This window comes from Tyto alba, unplaced genomic scaffold (genome assembly GCF_018691265.1).
Source record: "Tyto alba isolate M040663 unplaced genomic scaffold, T.alba_DEE_v4.0 Super-Scaffold_44, whole genome shotgun sequence".
In the NCBI taxonomy this organism is placed as follows: domain Eukaryota; kingdom Metazoa; phylum Chordata; class Aves; order Strigiformes; family Tytonidae; genus Tyto; species Tyto alba.
Genome location: NW_024881320.1, coordinates 7,745,896 through 7,769,814, shown reverse-complemented (window position 1 = coordinate 7,769,814; position 23,919 = coordinate 7,745,896). Strand labels below are relative to the sequence as shown.

At 39.4% G+C, this 23,919-nt stretch overlaps 1 protein-coding gene across 4 annotated transcripts in view; it reads left to right on the top strand.

The window, feature by feature from the left end:
- GALNT9 (polypeptide N-acetylgalactosaminyltransferase 9) overlaps positions 1-23,919 on the top strand; it is a 158,823-nt gene that overhangs the window by 34,862 nt on the left and 100,042 nt on the right. For all 4 annotated transcript variants that reach the window (XM_033008245.2, XM_033008247.2, XM_033008249.2 and 1 more), the window contains 2 exons: positions 19,318-19,484; positions 21,509-21,683. In XM_033008245.2, the coding sequence (XP_032864136.2) occupies positions 19,318-19,484; positions 21,509-21,683 (342 nt within the window). The remainder of the gene's footprint in view (positions 1-19,317; positions 19,485-21,508; positions 21,684-23,919) is intronic.

The window sequence follows — 23,919 nt, the reverse complement described above, 5'->3', positions numbered from 1 at the left end:
GAAATATTATTGGATTATAATTTCCATTTATGTTCTTCCATATTGAAAATGGGTGTTCTGATCCCATAAACCTGAGTATTTAGTAGAGATAAATCCCGTGTTAACCAATGACCCTTATGTATATGCACAGGAAAGTATAAGCACATGTATTTGTATCAGTTATCTCTACTGATACATATAGATGTAGAATAGTCTTGAATCCTACCTATGGGAATGCTGTGAAATCTGTTGGGCTGTGTGCATGCCTTTTTTGCCATAATGTCAAAGGACCAGTATCTGACTAAATAGTCAAAAATAGATCTGGAGCAACACAGCTGAGATTTTGATAGAGGTCCCACACTTTTGAACAGAAGTGCCTGGAGACAGCCACCTAAATCCCTGCAGAGTCATTTGTCAAGTGGCTTAATTTGTTAGGGGTACTGAGAGTAGAGAAAGAGAACAGGTTTAGCTGGAACATGCTGTATTGCTACAGCAGGCTACAGGAATTGCAGCAGTCATCCATCTGCCCTTTTGGGGTAATAACAGCCTTCACTGCTGCCAGATGTAGCACAAAATACAAGTCTATGCTCCAGTAACAAAGGATCAGACTCAATCCTTCCCAATCACGCATGAAGACAGAGGTGCTACAGGCCATATGACAGTAGATTTTGACTTTATCAAAGATGAATGATGGAGAAAAAAGGCAAAACCATAGGGAATTTCATTCAAAGGTGGGGGGAAAGGCCCCCAAACTTACAAAAGCTGTTTTACAATGTGGCGTCCTGGAAAAATTGGGAGGCATCGACTAACCAGATGCTTTCAAATGTAAGCATCGTCTCTCAGGATAACATCAATTCCCCTGTTCTTTCTGGAGCACAGGCTGGATAGCAGGAGGTTGAATTAAGCGGGTTGAACACCTGTAAATCTGGCATCTTCTAACTTTCTATCACTTGACTTTGGAACTTAAATAACTTCTGGGGTTTCTTTACATGCAGGACATGTTCACACATACGCACACATGCACTTGTCAAAACCACTTGCTGTGATGCATTATGCATACTTTTGAGAAAAGTTAATACCATCCCAGAGCACCCATAATGGCTAAATTGGCTTTTACAAGAAATTGTCGCTGCTTGGTGAGGATCTTTAATTTAACTAATCATTTTTGTGCAACTTGATGCTGAATGCATTGTGGCAGTTCAGTGATAACAATATTACTAATATATGGATTCAGTCTGCTGGCTCTATCAGCCAAAGAAGGTATTTCTTTGTGTTACAGTCATGGATGTTTGTATTGAGAAAATTCAGCCCTAAAGAACAAACTTATTAATGCTGAGGCAACTCAAGTCTTTAGCCATAAAAAGCAGAGGAATCTAGGTCTCAAGGAAATTACTTTCATTTATTCAGTTCTTTTATAGAGGTGAGCATTTTCGTTGCTTGCTATAGATATTTCACAATAGCAAAGGAATTACATCTCTAGGGCTCTGAAGTGTAATTAATGGTTCACTCCACTCTATACCTAAGGAAAAGCTTTTTTAATTACCTATCAAAAAGGATTCTGGAATTGATCAAATAGTGCTATCAAGGGGACAGACATGGTAAATAGACCTCCGATTTGTTCATTCAAGGGTTTAATAACCGTAGCTAGTATGAGGCCAGTAGCTAGAAAACAGCCTTTCTGTAAGAGATCGTCCTGCGGTTGCTGGTGAGCTCAAGCCTTTTGGGAACGCAGGATGCTCACCTTTAATTTTGACCCTTTCTTTTGGTGGCAGAGCTCTGTGGACTCACTGTGATATTTGAGCGATCAGTCAGCTGTTCTTTCTGAGCCAAATCATGTATGTGTTTGCAAGTTCTCTGTCATGAGAGGAGGATCAGTGGTCTGGTACAACAGCCCCTGCCCGAGGCGGTTGGAGCGGGCAGCTCCTCTGCCCGTCTGTGTTGGATGTCCCTGCAGGAGCAGGGCAGGAAGGCAGGTGGCTTTCAAAGAGCATCAGCTTTTGGATCAGTGGATTGGAGAGGGCTAGACCTGGTGTTATTTGATTTTCTCCACCTCTGCAGCTTGCTTTGCCTCATGACCCACTTTTCAGATCCTCTGGGAAAACTGGGTATTCTTTGTACCACATAGAAAAATGACACAAGAATCTCCAAATTAAAACAGCCCTGTAGGATTCTTCCCAGGTTAACCAGAGTGCAGTGTAATGGGCCACTTTGCAAGGAATATTTGACCTGGAACAGATCCAGAGCTTTTCAGGAATCAGAATTTCTGATGAGCAGAAAATGACAGCTAAAATAAAACTGCCTAAAAATATTTTGTGTCAGGCTGGACAGCTTCTGTGAAATTATTATTTAAACAAAATGTTTAGACCAATAAAACATTTAGTTTCCCATGAAAAATGTAGTTTTAAAATAATGAATTTTCTATCACTAGCTTCTACCAGTACTTTCAGATTAATGTCAAGTCACAGTAAAGTGAAACATCAGTTAAAATTAAACATTTCCTTTTTTCAGCTGACAGTGTTTCACAATCAAGTACGGGCACAAGATTTTTATTTCAAGTAAGCTTATTTTTTAATAGGAAACTTTTCAACTTTTTTTTTACGCCCACTTTCAATAAATCTGAAAAAAACATGCTAAATTTCTGAAAAACCCATTTTGGACACTCTGATCGTATGGTGAAGCAGAGAGAAGGAAAAACAGAGAGAGAAAATGGAGCAGACAGAATTACCTTTGGGCAAGAGATTGGGATTGTTTATTGGAGGGAAATTGAGTAGGAGCTGAAACTAACGGCAGCATTTTAATTAGATCCCAAATCAGTGTCCAGATGTGGATTTTCAACAATGCAAAGGGGGCATGTGTGTACACGTGCTCTGGGACTTTATATGGATCTCAACCAGCTTTGCCAAGTTACACTGGCTGGACATTTTCCTCAGGCTGTGAATCCTCTACAGATAGCACAGGAGCCTTTGCACACACATTATCTGTATGCACAACTGGTGTACAGCTTCACAGAGATGTACTCGTGTTTGGGCTGACTTTCCATCTTGCCCAAGAGCAGAAGGAACTAGTGTGGACTGAGTAAATCCCTACACTGCTTCTTCTGCAGAAAGCTGGGTTCTGACCAGCTACTGCCCAGTGTTTAGCATTACAATTCTGACTCGGTTCATTTGCGATATCAGTTGACAACCTGAACTTGGTGATACTGCTGCCTCTGCGGCAGTTGTGCTTATTTGTGTATCCCTGTGTATGCCAAAGGCTTGTCACTGCTGCTTAGGAAGTGTTTCCTGTTTGGCTGTAAAGGGCTCAGACTGGAACTGTCTAAAGCCCACAAAAGATGGAAAAATCACCTGCTCTTTTAGCTGGGAAAGGAAGCTCTCTCTGAATCATAGGTACTGCCAGCCAGCCCCTGCACTTTGCACCCCAGTGCTCTGTATTTGTACTGTGCCTCTGTAGTTGTCACTGAAACCTGTAGTCGTGACTTGACCCTCTTTATGAAGATGCTTTAGGTTTTCTCCCAACCTCTGCTGTAGCTCTGCTCGCTTTGCATAGATAATGATATATTAATTGGAGCGAGGGCTCAAACCTTTGTCTCCAAAATCCCAGGTCACCATTAGGTCTTTGAATATTTAATTAATTATACAATGTTAAATTGCTTCAATGAAAAGACTGACTGAGGAACAGATTAACACCATGACCGTGTTCCTAATAACAATAAAAAATAATTGAGAAACTTTCCAACCACTTTTTGAGGCCATTACAGATGTTCTCAGACTGATTTTGTTTGATCAACAGCAGTAGGACATGGCCATGAGCTGGGACCATGATGCTAATACTCTGCCTTCTGCTTTTTTGTGCATAGGAGTTGGTGACACCAAAAGGTTTGGGTGGACAGTACCAAAGTTTTTTGCAGGACACAGCTCCTAAGCAGGGACTCCCCAGGAGCTGGACTCCATGCTGTCTCCATAGTAGCAGTGCTAGACACGTGGCATTATCTCACAGTTATTTCTGATTTTTGATATAGGTTTTCTCTGGCTTTTCCCATTAGATACATTATTGATTCCCTTTTGTTTAGTGTTAGGCTTTCCAATTAAGTAGTGACTTTAATTATACCACAAAGTGTATAACATAGATCTTGATTATTAACACTGGCCCATGGGATAATGAAAGGAGGACCAGCAGGTCTAAACAAAAAAGAATCATAAAAATGAACAACCTTTTCCAAAAACTCCTTACCTTCAAATGCAGTAATTTTCCTCTTATTAATTTTTTTTGCAGTGTCTTTGCATATATTAATTGTTGAAGACAAGTTATGCATGACTGTCAGCACTAATAAATGTAGATTTACTGAAGGCTGAATTTGATTACCTAGGTAGCATGAAAAATAACTGATTGCAACGTTGTGTTTAAATGCAGTAAGACTGGAAGCTGTATTCTGCAATTTGTCTGCACCAGAACATACTTTTGAATACATGAATAGTTTACCTAAGGTGCGTTGCATAACACTGACTAAAAATTAGACATCTAATTTAAGGTGATTGACTTAGCTGCCTTTATAGTCAATGGAGAAGATGACAGCATGGTAGTACTGCTTACAATGTATAGTGAGTACTGTCCTCAGGAATCTAGGATAGCTAGCTTAAATAGGATTTCAGGTGAATCCAATCCAAAATGTTAAATGCTCCAAGGCATACAGAAACAAGAGGGAATTTCTGTATTAGCAACACATGTTGAAGAATGACCTGCCAGCATGGGCAGCCTGGGTAAGGACCCACCCATCAGCTGTGGAGGCAGAACTGTGGATGCAGCACAGTTTTCAGCTGTGAGGAAAAGAAAGGATGATCAAAAAGCAGGTTTGCATCCCTCAATTTTTCTTACAGATCATAAGACTAAATGTGTCTCATGTGACCTGCACATTTACAGGTGCCTTAAACACGATTTTTTTTTTTTTAAAAAAGAAAGTATGTTTTACAGACTGTAGTAATTTTCTGAACTTGAAAACAGCCACAATAATTTTGTAGCAGGACTGTTTCGTCCTTAAGAAGAGAAAGGGTGGGGTGCTGTCTTCAGATTGTGTATGCTATTCTTTCACTGGCAAATAAATACCTGTAATGCAGAAGCACTACTGAGGTCCAGCCATGACTTGCAGCTGTCTGCATCTGCGTGTTGGCATTTTAAAGTTTCTGTTGTTTCCCTTCCCTGGGCTCATGGCTGATTGTTGCCCACTATCACTTCCAGGGAGAAAAGAGTATCCCTGTAAATTTCTAAACTGTCATGTTATGTTACCCTTCATGATATCATATTATGGGATAAAAAGAAGTAACAGAAGTCAGGCAATGAATTCAGGGTGATATTTCTTTTCCTTTTATGTTTCCTTATGTGTATCTCTCTTACACTACACCTGATATCCTTCTATGGCTTTGAAGGAATTCTAATGATTTGAGATGATGTTCCCCTTTTCTTTTTAAAAATGTGCATGCAAATGTAGTTCTGCTGACAATGTGAGATATGTATTATCTCCAAATGCCTTCCTGGTATAGCTTCAAAAATTAGCTAGTTTTGGTTCCTATTTTATTTGGATAGGTTTCATATTGTAAGAAATTCGGGGTTTCAGGTCAAGTAACGTCAGGGTTTTTTAGTTGTTGTTGTTTGTGTCTTTGCAATAAAAACATGAACAGGCCAAAATGTCAGACAATTTACTTTTCTGTCTGAAATAAAACTGAGTTGTGAACTCCAAGTTGATGCAGTATTTCATTTTAATAGTGTCAGTTCTTTCTTGTTTTGCCTGTGTCTCCTGTTTTGAGTGAATTTAGTGCTAATAAAAGTGAGAGACTCTTAAAACTATCCAGACCCAGAAGTACTTGACAGTTACAGGCTAGCAAATGTAAGCCCCCTGTCTTGGTTAGCTTGATCTAGATGCTTTCCACGGTTTTGTTTCTCTGAAACAGCACCTGCCAGTTAAGTTGTTTGATAGTTTTATGATATGGAAGTAAAGGGGCCTCTATTTTCTGTTCCTCCAGCCTTCTGAAAAATTCTTGGCTTCTGTTGTATTGCTTCTAAACCTTCTGCTGTGATCTCAAAATCAAACCTAGCTGGATGCCACTCCAAAGGAGGTTCAGGGACAGTTGCTTCTCATGCAGTCTGTGCACTCTTTTCCCTAAATTTTTACCAAACCCAACTGGCTGTCTTAATAAGGAATCATTGTGCAATTTTTGGCCTGAATGCTTTTGGCCACAAGAAATTCTGCAGCAGCTGAATGTTCCTACCTGAAGACTTCCCTTGAAATATGGTGCAAGCCCTGAGGAGCAGGAGCTCCAGGCCTGTGCCTTGTTGCCTCTTTTGTAAAGCCAGCACCAGGCTGATCACTGTTCTGTATTTCTTGGCTGTCCAGGCATGTTTAAGTAACCCTTGTGAAGGAGGCATCGTGCAGTATATGTTACTAAGCCTCAGAACTCCAAGGTGGAGAAAACCCACTCTCTGCATATAGCAGAAGATCAGGGTGTAAAATGTAGTGTAAAATCAGATTCCTGATCTCTGTGGTTCTTGACAATTCTGTGCATTGAGAGGAATAGTCTTGTGAGCACTGGGGAAACTAAACTGGAAAATTTCAGTTTTCACACAAAACTTGTGATGGAATTTAACTAGCTGAACTATTGTAAAGTCAGAGTCACTGGGGAAACATACAGCATGTGCTATGTTTCTAGTATTTCTTTTTCATTCAGTGTACAAGTAAATGCTCTGTCTAAAAAAGATGACTAGCTTAAGCCTTTAATTAATGAATATTTGAAGCAAAGTTACTCTTTGCAAAGAAACTTGGTATGGGCTTCAAATTCTTAAGTTAAGAATCCTCTGTACTTTATTTTGACCACCTCTGATGTATAGATTAGCATACACATGAAAATACGTTTGGAAAATACTCAAAATCAATGTTTCTTATTTCCCCTCCCCAGAAAGAAAGCTGGAAGGCCCTTGCTCAGCAGAAGGTTAACAGTAGTGACAGAAGAGGAGGCAACGTTATTTTCTGTTTTCTTCAGAGAATTATGATATAGTTGATATAATGTGTAGGGATCACTTAAGCAATGACAAGAAGTCATTCAGTGGAGGAGAACAGCAGAGCTGGCTACACAGCACAAATACACACCTCTCCTTACATGTCTGAATGAACAGATAAAATGAGGACAATTGTCATGCAGCCATCAGGCAAAATCCAAATCCCCTTGGTCTAAGAAGTTCACCTACAATTGTTGATGGTGGTGGTGTGGCAGGATTTATCACTGAGGTATTAGACACCTTTAAATTGCTGGAGTTTTCACCTCTGTGTATTGCTTATGCACAAAGCTCCTTGTTTCTCAGCTTCTAGAAATGAAGCCCTCTGGAGTTTCATTTTACCTGTGTAAGATGCCTTCAGGTTGTCAAATAGTTCTTTAATTAGTTTATTTTCTTCTTTGCTCCAAGGGATGAGTATATTATTTATTCTACGCTCCCAGACTTTTGGTAGTCTGAATTTATGTATTTTGTCTTCAGAATGACCTAGCATTGCGCTAGCCTCTAGGGTAGTATGAAACATACCTCTCTGGCAGAGACTGTAGTTCAGATTTGACTAATGGTAGAATATTAATAGCAGCAATAATAATTAAAACAATGCACTAAAATACCCGTGGGTGCTGTTGCTAAGTTAGCCTGTATCCCTAAAATTCCAGAGGAAAGGCATAAATTTTAGTTATTTCCATCCACAAATTGAACATTTGTCTCATTCAGCAACTGGAGTAAGCTTTCATTCCCTCTGTGGATGTTTCATTAGGACACAGTTCCCCCAGAGGGTCATGGTGCAGTTTACATTAAACTCAAGATAAAAATGACATTGAAGCTTTGCTCCTGTATTTTCTACACTGCCTGAAAACAAATGCATGACCTACAGCTAGTCTGTTGGCTTATTGCCTTGGTGTTATTAACCCATGTGTACCCAGGAGACAGGGAACTTGTGTTCTGTTTGCTCATAGAGGAGCATTCAACTCCTTTGCCTGACAGATCAGGGAATCTCTGGAAGCAGTTGGGGGGAAAGTTTCTCTAAGTGCAGGTTTGAACACGTAGTCTGGATGTAACAGGTTGAGTGTGTCTGTCTGTAGTTGAGGGATGAGGAAGGGCATGGTTGTGAAAACAGCCTCAGTCTGCTGGGCAGACAGTTAATGGGAATAATCTGTTCCTCCAGTGCAGAACACTCACTTCTAGGCTTCTTTCTGATGGCAAATTAATTTCAGTCTTCAAACACTGAAGATGTGACTTCAAAATGTCTATGGGCAAGTAGAAAAAAACACCAGACAAAACAGAGTGAAAAAGGAAATCTGTTCTCAGCAGACAGATTTGGGCAGGAGCAGTGCATGAATGTCGAAGTGCTACAATGGCCATAGCTTCTGAGTTAGTAAAAGAGTAGCATGTGTCCTTGGCCCACTCAAATTCACAATAATACTTAAGCATGTTGCCTGGTCTAGGATGTGTGCCTAATTTCTGTCAACCTGAGTGAAGAGTAAGCATATGCTGACCTGTTTTTCTGAATTAGGATAAGAGCTCATAAATATAAAAAAATCCTCATACATTGGAGTGTTTTGCTGCTATAATGTGTGTGCCCTAGACATTAGCTTTGTGCTAGACAGTAAATGTGGCTAGGTTTTTAAAAAACGTTTTTATTTCTAAATGTAACCAAAATTAAATTAAAATGCAAGACTTTTCTGAAGTGCCCAAAATAATTAGAAGGTAAGAAACTGTTGTTAACATTTAACTTCTGGATGCATGAAATTGTTGAATACTGTGCTGTTCACCTCTAGCTAGCCTTTAATTTAAGCAAAAGCTATAAAAGTGCAATTAGGCTCCAGTCCAATGAAGAACTTAAATATGTTCCTAGTTTTAAGTGTATGAGTAACCCCAGTGAAGTTAAGACATGCTTAACTGCTTTACTTGAATAGGACATTTCATAAAGTAGCTATAATATACAAAGAACAATCCTGCAAGTATCACTGGGAAAGATGTAAAGAGGAGTAAAGTCCCATCTAAACTTCAGGATCTGACCGCTCTTAGATTTTCACCAAGCTGTTTTTTTCCCAGTGATTTATCCTGCAGGGTCCTGATCCAAAGTTCACTGAGATCTTTGGATGCGCTCCATCATCTCTTGTTAAAGAGGCTTAGTTTGTCAGGCAGTTTCCTAGCCCTGTCTACCAAAGGGAATACATAAGGTGCATGCACCTTCATTTGTCCTCTCTGTTTGACTCAGAGACATGCCTTTTTAAAAACATGCTGCTAGTACCACCAGGCTCTCCACTCAATCCCATATAAAGCATCTAAACATCATGGATTTAATACTCCCATTTTCAGTGCTAAATCAATGTTCTTTATGCATTTGTTCTTGGAACACTGTTCTATTTGAAACATAATTCTTCTCACGTACCATAAACTTGGTCTGTTTTCACTCTGATAGAAATTGATCATTTAAAAACAAGAGGAAAAACCCTGTGACTACTGTTTAAATGTTTCAAGGCTATTGCTGGTTAGTCAAATCAGCTTCTGAATCACCTCAGCTCACCAAGAGCTGTGATTACCAGGGAAGCATTACCTTTCTGGGCTACAACCAGCCTTGCAGCTGCTGGGACAAGGCAAAATTAAGAGCTTCTCACTATGGTTTTGGCAGGCAGTGAGGGGATGGGTTTACTCAGTTTATGACTGACCTCGCATATGGTTGTTTACTCCTCCAGCCGACCTGTATTTGTACATAGATAGAAAGAAACATTCTATTGCATAACTGGATTTGACCAGAGATTAAAGCTGGTCTCCTGTGAAATATACTAGAGCCCATTAAAGAAAATATTATTTGCCAAACATTGTTGTATGTCCTCCCAAAACCATAAAAAACATTGTTAGCTGAAGTAATAGTAGAAAATGATTGCATTCCTCTATCCTCCTCCTTACTGCCACACCACAACGTGACAGCAGACCTGTAATGAAATCCGTGAAAAGCTCTGCAGCCGTTACCTTGAAAACTTTTTTATTGCCCTACATTTCTAGATAACACTGTGATATTCTGCCTCCATCTAGCACCAGCAGCACCCGCTGAAGGATTGAGATAGTAAAAATTAAACAAAAGTACCTTGAATTTTTAATATTAAATACTTGCAGTAAATTTTTTAATAGTCAGGAATAACTGTCTGTATTTACATATTATTATCTGAATAACAAATAGCTTCAAGGGTACAGCAAAGTGTTCTGTGCAAATGGAAAATGGTGAGTTTGCTCTTATACATTATTTATTGAAAATTATTCCTTTGATTTCATCCACTCCTCTATTTTTACCTTATGTCTGGCGTGGACTTGGAGTGCAGTGGGAGAGACATTTCAGAGAAGGTGGTATCTTAAGATATGTAGTCAACTTTTGTATATCTGGGCTGTTACTTTCTCACTCCCTTCAGACATGCTGTGATTAATTTTTCCTTTGCCATAAATATCCTTTTTGGGGATCTTGAAGCATCACCTTGAGTAGAATAGTACTTCTTAATGGGAAATCTGCTAGAAATCACTGTTGGAAATGCAGCTAAATAGCTGACTTCACATTTCTAGCTGGAGAGTAATGACCCTTGGTGGCAGGAACAAGAAGTGGTGCCACAGGGTAGCAGCCAGTTTTGTGAATGCACCCTGGAAAACATTTTCTGGCTTCTTGAATGGCTCTTTGTGAATCTTCCCTATTTGAAATATGAGATTTTAGTTTTGCAAAGCACTCAGATGAGAGTATATGCTCTCTCCTCCATAGACAGCATAGTTCCCAGAATTAAGTTTCAAAAAGTTGCACAAAAAGTAGTGTTTTCTGAATATGTTTTGCTGGCAAGAACTTTAAATCAAAGCACTGCTATTGTGAATTGGCAAGATGCCTATAGTTTTTCCTTTATTTAGTATCACTTCATTGGTTTCACAGATGTTTACACTTCACTTGAAGTTAAGTTCAAAGAGTTCTCCAATATCAAAGCAGAATTTTGCAAGACTAACTTTATGTTTATTTTTTTTTAAGACAACTTTTGTCTGCTTTTAATTTTAAAGGATGCAAGCTAAAAATCCAGTTGGAAAAGGAACCAGTAACTTTCAGAAATCTTGAGAATCACTTGACAAATCTAAACAAGCCATTAGTGTTTAATCACCTAAAATTAGAATAATGTAACTTGGAATTTAGTTGGGCTCTTCCTTAAATTTAAGTGCAGCACCATTAAAAAGAAAGTCGTATGGGGGATACATTTTCCTTGGGGATTTTTGAAAAGCATTTGAAACCAGATTTCAGCTTCTCCATTAATTTCTAATCAGCCTAATGCTTTGTGATGCCACATGCATACAGCCACAGGCAGATCTGAATGGGCACACTAGGGGATAGAGTGGAATTTTCTTACAGATGGTATTTCAAAACATATTAGTGACTCAAGTTAAGTTACCAAAAAAAGGCAAATACATTTTACTACAGAAGGATCTGAGCATGATCTTTTAGCTATTTTTCATGATAATAAAAGGGCTTGTTTTAAAAGTGATTGGAACTAGTTTTAGCATTTTTTTATATGTATAAATCAATATGAGTATTAGACATGATGGCATGTTTCTGGTATTGTTTGCCTGAGGAAAGCCAGAAATAAGTCACTGAAATACAAGTCCTCTTATATATGTGTGTGGCAGCTACTTTTATAGAGTCTAATAATCCTAAATATAAGGGTTAATAATCTTTGCAAGTGGGGCCATCTTCATGCTGCATATGTTAACTATGAATATATATTGTGCTATGAGTCACTGACTGACAGTTCTCAGAGCTTTCTGCCGTACACATAAAATAATTTGTCATAGAGAAGGGAGGAATTAATCCAAGTAGAGCAGCGTGTTAAAAGATACAAATGTATCTTGAGGGGTGGTGGTGGTTGTTTTGTTTGTTTGTTTGTTTGTTTGTTTTTTCAGAGAAACTAGTCACAGTTGTACTGGTCTAGAATTTAAAAAAAAATGAAAAAGGATAAAAATTAATGTCTGATTCTCAGGAACCACTTGTCCCATGTGTATTATTGCAACTTCATAGGCAGCTTTAACTTACCTGTGGAACTGTCTGTGTCCCAGCTTGAAAGGGCTCTCTCTTTTGTGGAATTATTACAGGATACAAATTCCTGTAAATTTGGTCTAGGAAATAGGGCAGAGAAGAGAGCATTCTAAGGTATAAAAGACATTTTTTTTAAAAAGGCTGCTGCTGTTCTTCATTCTGCAAATCCTACAGGCATGAAGTGCAATTGTTCAGCCGAGGAATGTGGGAAATTCCCAGGACTGGATGTGTGCTGGTAAACTTACGGTGTATTGCGATCATTTGTTTCTGGTTGATATTAAAGGACAATTTTCCTTGAAAAAGGAAGTGTTTGAGGTTAGCACAGAAACAAGGATTTGGCCTGATTTCTTCCTGATGAATGTGGGTGATTTCTTTTGTAGACTTTTGGATGCAAAATAAGGAAAAATGTGTCAAGGAGGCACATGAAAAAAGCTGCTGGGAATTCCCAAAGTTTGGAGTAGATTTAAGGTTTCAGTTTGTCATAATCCTGAAAATGACCGTCAGCATCACTATGTGAAAGAAAAGCTGGGGACAGACTATTTTAGTTGACTTGCCCTGACTCCCCTTTAATATGAAGTGCTGAAACACTGTGGGAGGAGGAACAGACAGAGCTTATACTCAGGAACAGTTGAGGACATGTCTTTATTTTAATTAACAACTTCTTCAGGGATAACTCCTGAAGACATGCTGTATGGACTGTGGCCAAGGGAGCAACTGAAGTCAGGTAGAAGTTATTGAAGGAAGCTGACCATTTACAGATTGTAAAGTCCTGACAGAGGAGTGTTTTAAATAGTGCGTACAATGAAGATGATCTGTTGAGCAATAGAGAGGGCAATTGTTTCTTTGGTGTTGCATTTAGTTCTTGCAAAACTGTCATTTAGTTTGTTATTTCAAGAAGAATCAGGCGATACAGCTCAGAATTGGCTTTTGTTGCTTTGGCAAATACTTCTTTGCTGAGAACCCCAAAAATGGATGGATTCAGGAAGACAGTGTTAATGCTGAATGTCCAAATACTGACAGGAGTGTTAGTGTACTTGCAGAGGTGGACGAAAAACTATCCCAATTTCTTTAGCTGTTACTTGGGAGGAAATTCACCAACCAAATCCTTTGTTCATCAGTGTTGATGTTTTTTTGGAGCTGCCTAGACTACCAAGTTTACAGCATCAACCAGAATTGCACTGTGTCTTGTATCTGCGCTACCCCAAATAAATTCAGGAAAAAGGAGGTGGTGTTGATTTTTCTTCTGTATGATAAATCAAATTGGAGGCTGTTCCATAAACACAGACTGTGAAGAAATAGCCATGGTAAGAAGTTATCTTCCGGTATCCCCATAGTTTCTAGGCTTCTGAAAACAACTGTCAATTTTCCGTTTACCTTAGTTGTAAATACAGTGGGTTGCTTCTCTCAGGATACATACAGCATCAGTGTTCTGTACCACTGCTCCCTTGTTCACAATTGTATCTATACTACGTGATTCTTAGCAAATGCTGTCCTTGAGCTGTAAAACAGGAGGAGAAAGTACGAACAAGTCTTGAACTCAAATATTTACTGGTTTTTTTTTTTGTTTTGTTTTTATTTTCTTTTTGGATAGGGCAGAAAAATCCATCCTTAACAGAAAGAAAATGTTATGGCATAATACAGTTAACACTTTCTATTGAGAAGGAGAATTAATTAGGAAGGAGTTGGAGCCCTCTGCCTGACAGATTCATGATCCATGAAGCTAATCAGTTTTGTAGCCTGTCATTGCTTTTGCCGCGGACTGGTCAGCAGTTGAATCTCATGCTGGGGAAGGAGATGTTTGCAACTTGTCACGTTTTCACTGTTGTGCCAGTGCAGAACAAGAATGTAGTGCTAGTTTATTTCTGCATCTGAAAAGTTACTATTACATCTAGCACTAGCTGCAAAGCCTCAGTGGCTTTCTGGAGAAAGAAATCAGGCATTGAACTAGCCACTAAATGTAGTGATTTAGCTATTGTAAATCATTTGTGCATATGGGAGTCACAGCAGCATTTAGGTACCGAAAGGTAGCTGTGTATGTAAGATTACTCTGAGCCTTTGGTTTAACTGGGTTCAAAACACATGTCAACCTGGTGATTAAAAATAGTATTTGTTAGCAGTAACGAGCCAGGATTCACTAACCTTTTCAATATTTATCTTTGTCCTTTCATTGATCATGCACCCATTGAATTGCTGTTGCACCTCTTTCCCCTGCTGTGGCTATAAAACACAAACATAGACCATTCCGCAGCTTTCAAGCAATGGAGCATGTTGGGGTTTTTGCAGAGGAGGTTTCTTCATGCCCAGCAATTTCATCAAGTTTGTGAAGGAGAGAAACCCATAGTTATCTCCATCCCAACAGTTCATTGGAAAAACATATCTTGTATTAAATACTTTAAAGATTCATGAAGCAGTTTTAATTTTGTTTGTGTTTCTTCTTGAAGGGTAAAGCTGTCAGAAATCTCTAAATGCATTTCCTAATCCATTTCCAAACTTTATTAAGATTTGAAACCAAAACTCATTTTTGGGGTTTAGCAAGTGTGCAGACAGGAGAGAAGGCAGGAGAAAGAGAGTACAATAGATTTTTCTTTCCTTGGTAATGCACTGAACTACCTGCATAGCTGTACTGTCAGCCTTTCACAAAAAATAATGCAACTCAAATGGACCAGTTCTGTAAGACCAGCTCAGTAAGACCTGATCTGATAAATAGAGGACTTCACATGTTTCTGTTGGATCAGATTTAAATTGACTAAATACAGCTACCAAGGAATAAAGGTACAGACAAAAGAAAATTTCCTTACCTTCACTGCCTACAAGCTCTTAGGGCTGCCATGAGCAGGCTCGTGCAGCTGAGAAGTTTTTGTTTTCTCATTGTCCCAGTTTCTAATCAATTACTTTTTTTTGTGTTTGTACATAATTTTTTCCTCAAGGTTCTGGTCTGCCAGCTGAAGAGCCTTTCCTGGGTTTTTATGTCTGCATAGACAGTGCTCACAATCGGGCTCAGGGGACTTGCTGGGAAATGTTCATTTAAGGAACCGGTTCAATGCAAGGGAAAGAATGAGTGAAAATCATCTCCTGAGTAGAGAAAAATGATCTGACATCAAGGTGTCTGCTATGTACAAAGCAAACACCTCTAGGTTGCCAGCCAAGTTCTGCAGTAGCCAATACAGAGCAAAAACACTCAAAGATTCTCCCCAAGACAACTGCAGGATGCCTCAGGTTTGATGCTTGGCATGTTGTAAGAAGGTGCCTGAAGGAGGGCTGTTTCACATATTAGGTCTAATCCATCCTCAGGTGGTCCACAGAAATGATTAGTCATGGCATCATCAGTCTTTGTTTGGAATTGCTAGTTCTAAATGCATCCAGCAGAGTGTTTCTCTGCAGCATACCTATCTCTCCTGGAGAGAGACACTGCTTCTCATGCAGACCTGAAGTCCTTTGCTGGTTGTATACTGTGAGACCTGCTGACAGTTCATAATACTAATTTGGAATCACAGTAATATTAAGTGTGAGCTATGCATGGCTATCTTGGACCATCATTAGCTACCACAGAGGTCAAATGTATGCTCTAAGTTCTTCCCAAACTCCGTAGTGATAGACAGATGTTAATGAGGCCAAGATTTGGCTATCAGTTACTGCAGTTGTCCTCTGTCACCCAGTTGCCACAGTTCATGATGTGATCATGGTGGTACCCAGCTCCCTTCCCTAGCAGAGTGTTGGACATAGTGCTGGTGCTGCCCAAGCAGGGCAGCCAAGCCTCTGTTCCCTGGGAATTGCTTCCAGAAATGGATGATTTCTTAATTTCTTAGCAAAGTCCTCTTGGTTGTCAGCTTGAAGCATATAAAGGTGTGCCTTGATAGGAAACCTTCATACAGTTTGATGTCTTCACTTTCTGGTTACATTTCTTCTCAAAATAAATAATAGTAGTGCCTAATCTCATCTTAAGCTCCTCCATGGTTAGCTCACAGATTCCTTGCCCTATGCTTTCCCTCTGTTTCCAGACTGCTGCTCCAACCATTTCCTGAGAGGATGCCCCATGCCTTATTGAAAGTCAGGGGGCTTTTACTTTTTCTGGGACTCCTCTGGAATGACGTCTCTCGTGCAGCCATGCTCCAGGGCCAAAATCAAGGTCTGCACCAAGAAGGACTTCACATGTCCTCCTGACACTCTGACTTTCTCAGCTGTTCATACAGGCACAGGTGACTGAATGTTCCATTTCAAGAGACTCAGTCTTATCAGCATCTTGCCAAGAACAAAGCTGCAAAGGCATTGTAAGGTGACAGCGGGCATGGTTGTGCTTTGATGGTAGAGCATCCTTGCGTGTGACGTGCTAATGTCACTATTTGGCTCAGAGTGTCAATTGCTGGTTAGAGTTTCTTGGAATGAAGGAAGTATTAACTGTAAATTGCTGCAGCTGGTATCTAATTACAGAATACATTGGGAAGCACTTGGGCGACAATCCAGCAAAGCACTTAAGCACCCACCGAGTTTTAAGGAAAGGCCCCTTGACTGGGATTGCTTGTGCTCTCAGACATCATCAGAAGTGTTTGTTAGTGGACCAGTACTTTCCCCTGACTACCTCAGCACATCCATCTCATTTTCTGAAGTGACTTAAGGAGTTGGGAGTTCAAGGTTGACTGGAAGCCTGAAGGAAATAAACTCCTAAATCACTGCTGTACTTTGAAAAGTCTACCCAGCTGGACAGCTTCTTTTGCTGTTCTTCATCCTTGCTGTAATAAATAAAATTATGACAGCTTTTAAACCACTGCTAAATTCTGAGGTTTGTCTTTGTCCATCTGGATATTCCTGTTGCAGTGGGGTTACCCAAGATATTCTAATATTTAATGGTTGGAGCTCTCTTTCCAAATGCAGACATAATGCAGTTTTTCAACTATGTACTGCTAACAGAGAAAGAGAAGAACTGGCAGAAGGAAAGTTGCAGTGAGAAGTGATAGGAATGACTTAATCCAGGTGGGATAACAAATTCAAAACAGCCTTTTATCTGAAGCAGTCCAAGATGCCCCACAATGTAAGTAGTCATTGAGAACCACAGCATGAAAAGTCTTGTGAACCAGTGAGACCATGGACTCATACTTAGGATAATATTGCACTGATTTAGTATGATGAAGGCCAAATAAATCAAAAGTGGAGGTTATGGTTTAGGTGTGCTGGTTTTAAAGCTTGAATTAGAAATACTGATTTTCTCAGAATGTAAGTGGAAGGTTGGAGGAATTGCGCTGGGGAGTAGTCCTATTCAACCATTCAGTCTGGACACAAACATGTGTCTGGGTGCCCAGGTGTTTCAGTCTACTTGCCAATAAAACAAATACTTTTTACCACAGAAAAAGTCATCAAATTTACTTATCAGAAGATAAAGGAAGTCCAGCCTAATCCGCTGAGATCTTGTGCTATTCCAGTGGTTCCCTGTCTTCCTATGGAAAATACTTTCATCCATCCACACGTGCCTCTGCTTCTAACATTTTTGTTCATCCTACCTTTCCTTTGATTGCTTGTCTCTCTACATTGCAAGTGCTGCTTTGATGGCCCTCTCATTCTCTGTGCATTTCCTCCTCCTTCTCTTTCTCTTCCACCAACTCCTTACTGTTTCCAGACTTTGGCCACACGGTTTCTTTGCTTTCCTTCTTCCCTGATAGCTCTGAGTGCTGATGCAGGACCCCACCACAATGCATGGCTTGGTGTGGGCTCCCTCTTCTGTCTCACTTCCACCAGCAATGCACCCACTCCCACTCCTTGAGTACCAGTCCGATTTACTGAGATGCAGTTTGCTGTGTCTTGCTGATGCAAGTGAGGGTCTGAAGCAAATTACTGTCAGATCGAAGATGTCCCTCATCAAGGGAAATCTTGCAATGTCCATGTTTTTAGCTGAAGGCCCTTTACTGTTAGTGAAGTATTCCTGATGGACTTTGATAAGTTGGTGTGAATAAGAGGAAAATCATTCAAAAAGAAATTCAAAATGGAGGCTGTGTCAGAGCATTCTCACCTCCTGTAAATCTCATCCTTGTTCCAGGTTTGTTTTTAGATTGTGTAAGGATGCTGCTTAGCCAGAAGTTTTGCAGAGTGGTCCTGTGTATAGTACAGGCCACCAGCAAGCTGCTAGTAAGTAGCTATGGTAACACTGGAATCAACGACAAGTACTCAGGTCTCTGAGCAAATAGTGCTGGGATGAGTAGGAATTATGAATAATTGCACTTTACTAGGATTCATAACTGATTTCCAGAGGTTACCTAGCAGTCAAGCATTTGTTGCCCTCCCCATCCACATGACTGCTGATGGTGGGGAAAAAAAAGTTATCGTTATGCCAAAGTAATGAGCAAAGAGGTCAGAAAGTTTGATAAGAGCAGGAAAAGTCATTTTCTGTGATATCATTAGCAGTATTTTAGAGAGCAGGTTCAGTAATTGCTATGGTAATTCTGAATGGCTTTTGACTGTGAGAACATGTAGGTAATTTTTTAAAGTTAGCATCTTTGCTAGTGGGTGATAATTCCACTAAAATAAGGCAGTATGGTGTTACATGGGAAGCAGAGGCTCTGCTCTGTGCTGTATGACTTCTGCAGGCCTCGGTTTTTCTTCTCAGAATGATCTATGGTAACGTACATGCACCAATGAGCAAGCACAAAAGGAAATTGTGAATCTCAGGATGTAGGTGCCTACCAAGGTGAAGTCTCAGATGGAGCAGATCTGTTTTGCAAATATTTCAGCAAGTGCATGCCTGTACAACAAACGTCATGCATTTGTTATTGCTGCACAAACTGCAAAATCAGAAAGGATGGCAAGTGCTCTTTGTATGGGCAAATGGAAAATTTGCTCGAGTGGGTTCTGGTTTTAAAAGTATGAGATCTAATTATGAGTTAACAGCAGACCTTGTGATGGTTCCCCTGGGAGCACAGACAGCCTATAGTATTGTGGGTCTTTTCCAGGTTGTTTTTGAGCAATGTAATTGATATTCCTTTGTTTTTCAAGAGATGCTTTTAACCTTCCAGAGAATGAGAGACGCTAAAAGTCTGTGTGCATGCAGATACGCTTTGGTTTTCACTGAGTTGATGGAAACTTTGGTACTCCTAGATATGTTGCTGCATTTGAGCTTTTACCACATCTTTGTTTGGGGTTAGAAAGAACAAACTCTGCAAGTCTCTATATGCTGGAGAGCAATGAGGAGAGGACACTCTTCAGTGTATTTTATCTCTCAGTGGCTGCTTGGGTTTTAATTCTTTCTTTCATCTCTCCAGGTGCAAACAGATGACCTACCCAGATGACCTGCCCCAGATCTCTGTGGTCTTTATATTTGTAAACGAGGCACTTTCTGTCATCTTGCGCTCTGTGCACAGCGTTGTGAATCACACCCCATCGCACTTGCTCAAGGAGATCATTCTGGTGGATGACAACAGTGACAATGGTGAACATAAGTAACTTTTCATCTAAGCACTGTATCTTGTGTGGTTATTGGACATGAAATGTAAATCAAAGGGAGTTTGGTCACTGCTAGCTGAAATGCTTTTTTTTTTTTAAATGTTGGGATGAAACAGCACTGAGTCATTCTGCATTTAAACAGCCAGGACAGGAAGGTCATATGTGCAACCACTGATTTATAGCTAATAAGCTAGATCATACGTTGATGTAAATTAACGTACCCCTACTGAAGTCAACAGAATTTAGAAGTGTTTGTGTTTGTTGATGTGAGAGCTGATTAAACCACTTGCACAAAGCTGTGAGTAACTATTAACTATTTGTATGACAAGTAAACATTATGTGGATAAACCCTGCAGATTTCATTTAAATCCTCACAGGATGAATGACATTTATATGGGCAATCTTAATATAGAAATTACACTTTTCCCCAAATGTGCAGATCCAGAGGAATATCATCCTTAAAGTTAAAAGTTTAAATTCTGCTTCCAAGGAAAAGTGGGGCTACAGATTTTCCTTAAAGATAGTTTCTACTCTTTTACATGGCCATACACTCAGCTTCTTCATGATTTAAACAAGTGTTGATAATATCAGATTTTTATTCTGATTTTTTTTTTTTTTTTTTAAGTAGAGAGTAAATTAGACTATGAGGTTGAAACAGAATGGGCAATGTGATACCACAGAGTGCTATTGATCAACATCTTTCACAAGATGATCAGGTTTGAATAACTTTTAGGATACAGGTGACTAGCAGTGTTGTTGTGTTTTAGGTTGTTATGCCTTAGACTTCTATAGCTGCTGCATCTTCTCAAATCACATTTGTTAAAACGAGGCTCAAGTTTAGCATTTCTTCCACAGATAAACAGCTTTAAATCTTTTAGTTTTAAGTTGCTATTCCTCTTCAAGATCTCTGAAGGAAAAGGAGGGTTGAGAGAACAAGTAACTAAAACAAAAGTAAGTTCCAAACCCTATAGATTTAAGAAACCTTTTGTCCAATTCTGCTTTCAGATACAACAGAGTAACCTATAGAGTGTTTGAGTCAATGCAATACAGAGACGAATTGGACTCATTGTTTCTCAGTGAACTCTTATATGGCTTTTCTCTGTCATTCTTGTAGATAACTCGAGATTTATCAGGTCTTTGATTCTGATGATAATGATTCTACTGTGTAATATAGATCAGAAGAATGAGGCTTCTAATGTCCTGGAAGCTTCTACTAGTTTTCCTAATAAATATATTTGAGTAAAAGCCTCATTATGAATAAGTTGCAGTGTAAATGAATTACCAAACTAGATTGGTTTAAAAAAAATAGAGAGACCATTTTAGTAATTTGCCTGTTTATAAGTCTATTGAAATGAAGCTGAATAAAGGAGTGAATAAGTTCTGCTCTATCTGTGGTTGAATGCCTGAAAATGAACAAAAGAGAAATCGTCTATTTGAAATCTTCAATATCCATTTAGTTCAACAGGGAAGAAGCTTGGTACTGAGGAGTCTTAATTATATTTAAGGGAAAACCCGTAAAATTAAGGGAGATTAATTGTGATCTGAATTATATCTTGACCCAAAATCCATTGAGGTTATTTTTTAAACTCTTACTGAATAGCATAAAATAGAAAAAAAAAAAAAAATCACCAGACTCCCATGTTACTCTGCTGTAAATTCAGAATTGCTCCTCCAAGGACAGTTGTAACCTAATGCAAATCATCAGAGAATTAGAATAGTAATTATTTAAAAATACTTAGACAAACTGCCTCTTGAAAACAATACTCAAATCCATCAGGCCATGAAACCTGTGCAAGTCTCCGATGTGTAGAGAATTTCTCTGAGCTGATACCCTTGGTACTGGTTCATGCCAAAACTCTGGTACTTGGTTTCTGTCTGTGAGACTGGCTAAAGATTTAGGAATATTTAAGGATTTCTTTCCCTTTCTGTTGCATAATAAATCAAAGTAAAACATAACATTGCAGGGCTTTTCTCATTCTGAATATTTGTGTGGTTTTTTTTGTCCTGCAGTTGAGCTAAAATTTAATCTCGACCAATATGTCAATAAAAGATACCCAGGTCTGGTGAAAATAGTACGCAATAACAAACGAGAAGGACTGATTCGAGCCAGAATCCAAGGCTGGAAAGCAGCAACCTCTCCTGTCGTCGGGTTCTTTGATGCGCACGTTGAGTTCAACATTGGCTGGTAAGCTCCTGGCTGTTGTCACACTGTGCCCTGTGTCTCAAAGGCTGTGAAAGACATTTGCTCAGCAACAGGGAAGTTGAAAAACTGTATGGATAGGGCTGTATATTGGAAATATATATCCTAATATGTATATCCTAATATGGATATTTCCATACAGGGCTGTAGGCTGGTGTTACCACATTAGCAATTACTTTTGAATAATATTCTTGATTATTGCAACAATGCCGATGATCTTCTTCAGTGGCTGCAAGATCATAAAAAAGCTGTTGTGCCTGCTCTAGTACAGCTCAGTGGAGAGAGAAGTAATTTAAACCACAGTAAATACAAAGCCTCCAAAGCAGTTAAATGGGGAGACACCGTTTAGGAGGCTCTGGGCTGGAGGCAGATGCATGCTTTCAAGTACTTTTTTTTTTTTTTTTTTTTTTTTTTAATCTTCTTGTCATTCTATCAGTTCTTCTTAGAAAATTGAATACCAGTCTGATTTTCTCATAAATTTTCTTGCATTTACATTTGGGGGAAACACAGAATGATTTCCCACATTTTTAATGGAGCTTGAAATTAGCACGCCTTTCCTCATCCCCTTTGTTTTGCAAGAGAGCAATATTGAGGGGGGCAAGTGCAGTCTTGGGCTTAATGGGCCATATCTGCAGTTGGAGTAAATCTTTGTAGCACCACTTAGCGGCCAATATTTGGCATTACTGGAAGTTGGTACTGAAGGAACTAATACATAGAGTGAGCTAAAAAAGGGCTGCTGGGACCTTCAGTATGTAAAATGTGTCTTTTCCAAAGATAGGCTGGTATTTGATGATGATGCAGGGTTTTGGTGGAGCTGATTATGTTCTGCAGTTCTGGGAGATATCCCCAAATTAAAACTAAAAATAGCTGTACTTACAACTAGATAGAAACTTAATTGCAAAGGAGTGGAGTGTTTATTTTTATATGTTCATGAATATATTTATAAAATGGAAGATGCAATAAAATAAGTCTTGTAGTGCACCTGGTTTACATTCACCTTGTTGTTTTGCCCAGGACTATGTAAGATTATAACAGTTGTAGTAATTTTCTAGGAGTTTAATTGCTGGTTTAGATTATTTATTTACTTTTAAATCAACTAGATCTTCCAGATCATTGCAAATGTTCATGTAGGGTAATATCAGCTACAGGACAGTATTTGAGACTGGGGAGAGCATGTTCTGGGTGCTGTTCCCGGTGCTTGTCCTGCCCAGGCTGCAGTTCTCTGAGCCTTGTAGAGAATTCTGTTACCGCTTCTATAAAGGACATTGAGATCTTACTGATGGACCCAGAGGAGCTAGGCAGTGGTGTCAGTAAGCAGCAAAGGGTTTTGTAGTTGCTTTTGGGTTTGCTTGGGTTTATTTTTTAACCTTACCTCTTTGCATTTATGTCAGAAGGGGTTGAAATCAGCATAGCAAGAACCTAGACTACTCAGTAAACGAGAGTGTGTGTGTATCCGAGATAAAAAGTGTTTATGTTTGCTGCATCCTCCCTGGTGTACTCTTCTTTCAACAAGTGTGCTTAAGTCTCAGTAATACTGCTGAGCCAGTCTGTGCAGCTGTGTTGAGACCACTTGGCTCCTGGAGTAGCCACAGGGGATGAATGAGAACAGCAAACGTGCACCAAAAGCATCACGTATACCTTTGTTTCAGAGCTGCACGTGGAGGCTCAGTGTGTTCCCTTCTGCTGTTTCTCGTTTCCCTCAAACTTTGAGGCTGCTGACAGCCATCTCAAACGTTCTACCTGTTTCCTCCTGGTTTTATTTCTGTCCACCTGTGCACACGTGGTTGCCTGCCATCTCAATTTTCATCTCATCTTATTTTACTAGGAGGGACTGGAAATCCTTCCATCTGGACTGTTACTTTTCCCCACCAGGTTAACATTGCCCCTACTCCATAACCGTACAAACTTGGTAACCATGCAGGAGTATATTGTTAAAGTACTGCTGTTCTATTCTCCTAGAGTCTCATCCTGCATGAATATTTACCCCATTTTCAATGTCTATTCATGTATTCAGAGGCCACATGGATTGCTCCCACTCAAAGCGGTCTATGGATTATTTGCGAGGCAATTAAAAAAAAGCCAATTCCTTTACCTCAGAAAAGAGCATTAGCTTTCTGTTTGGTTTGTGTTCCATCTAAAAGTCAAGTACCTGCAGTGCAATTTTAGTCTTCCAATCTATGACTGCTTTACCTGACTAATCAGTTGGCAGATTAATTCATAA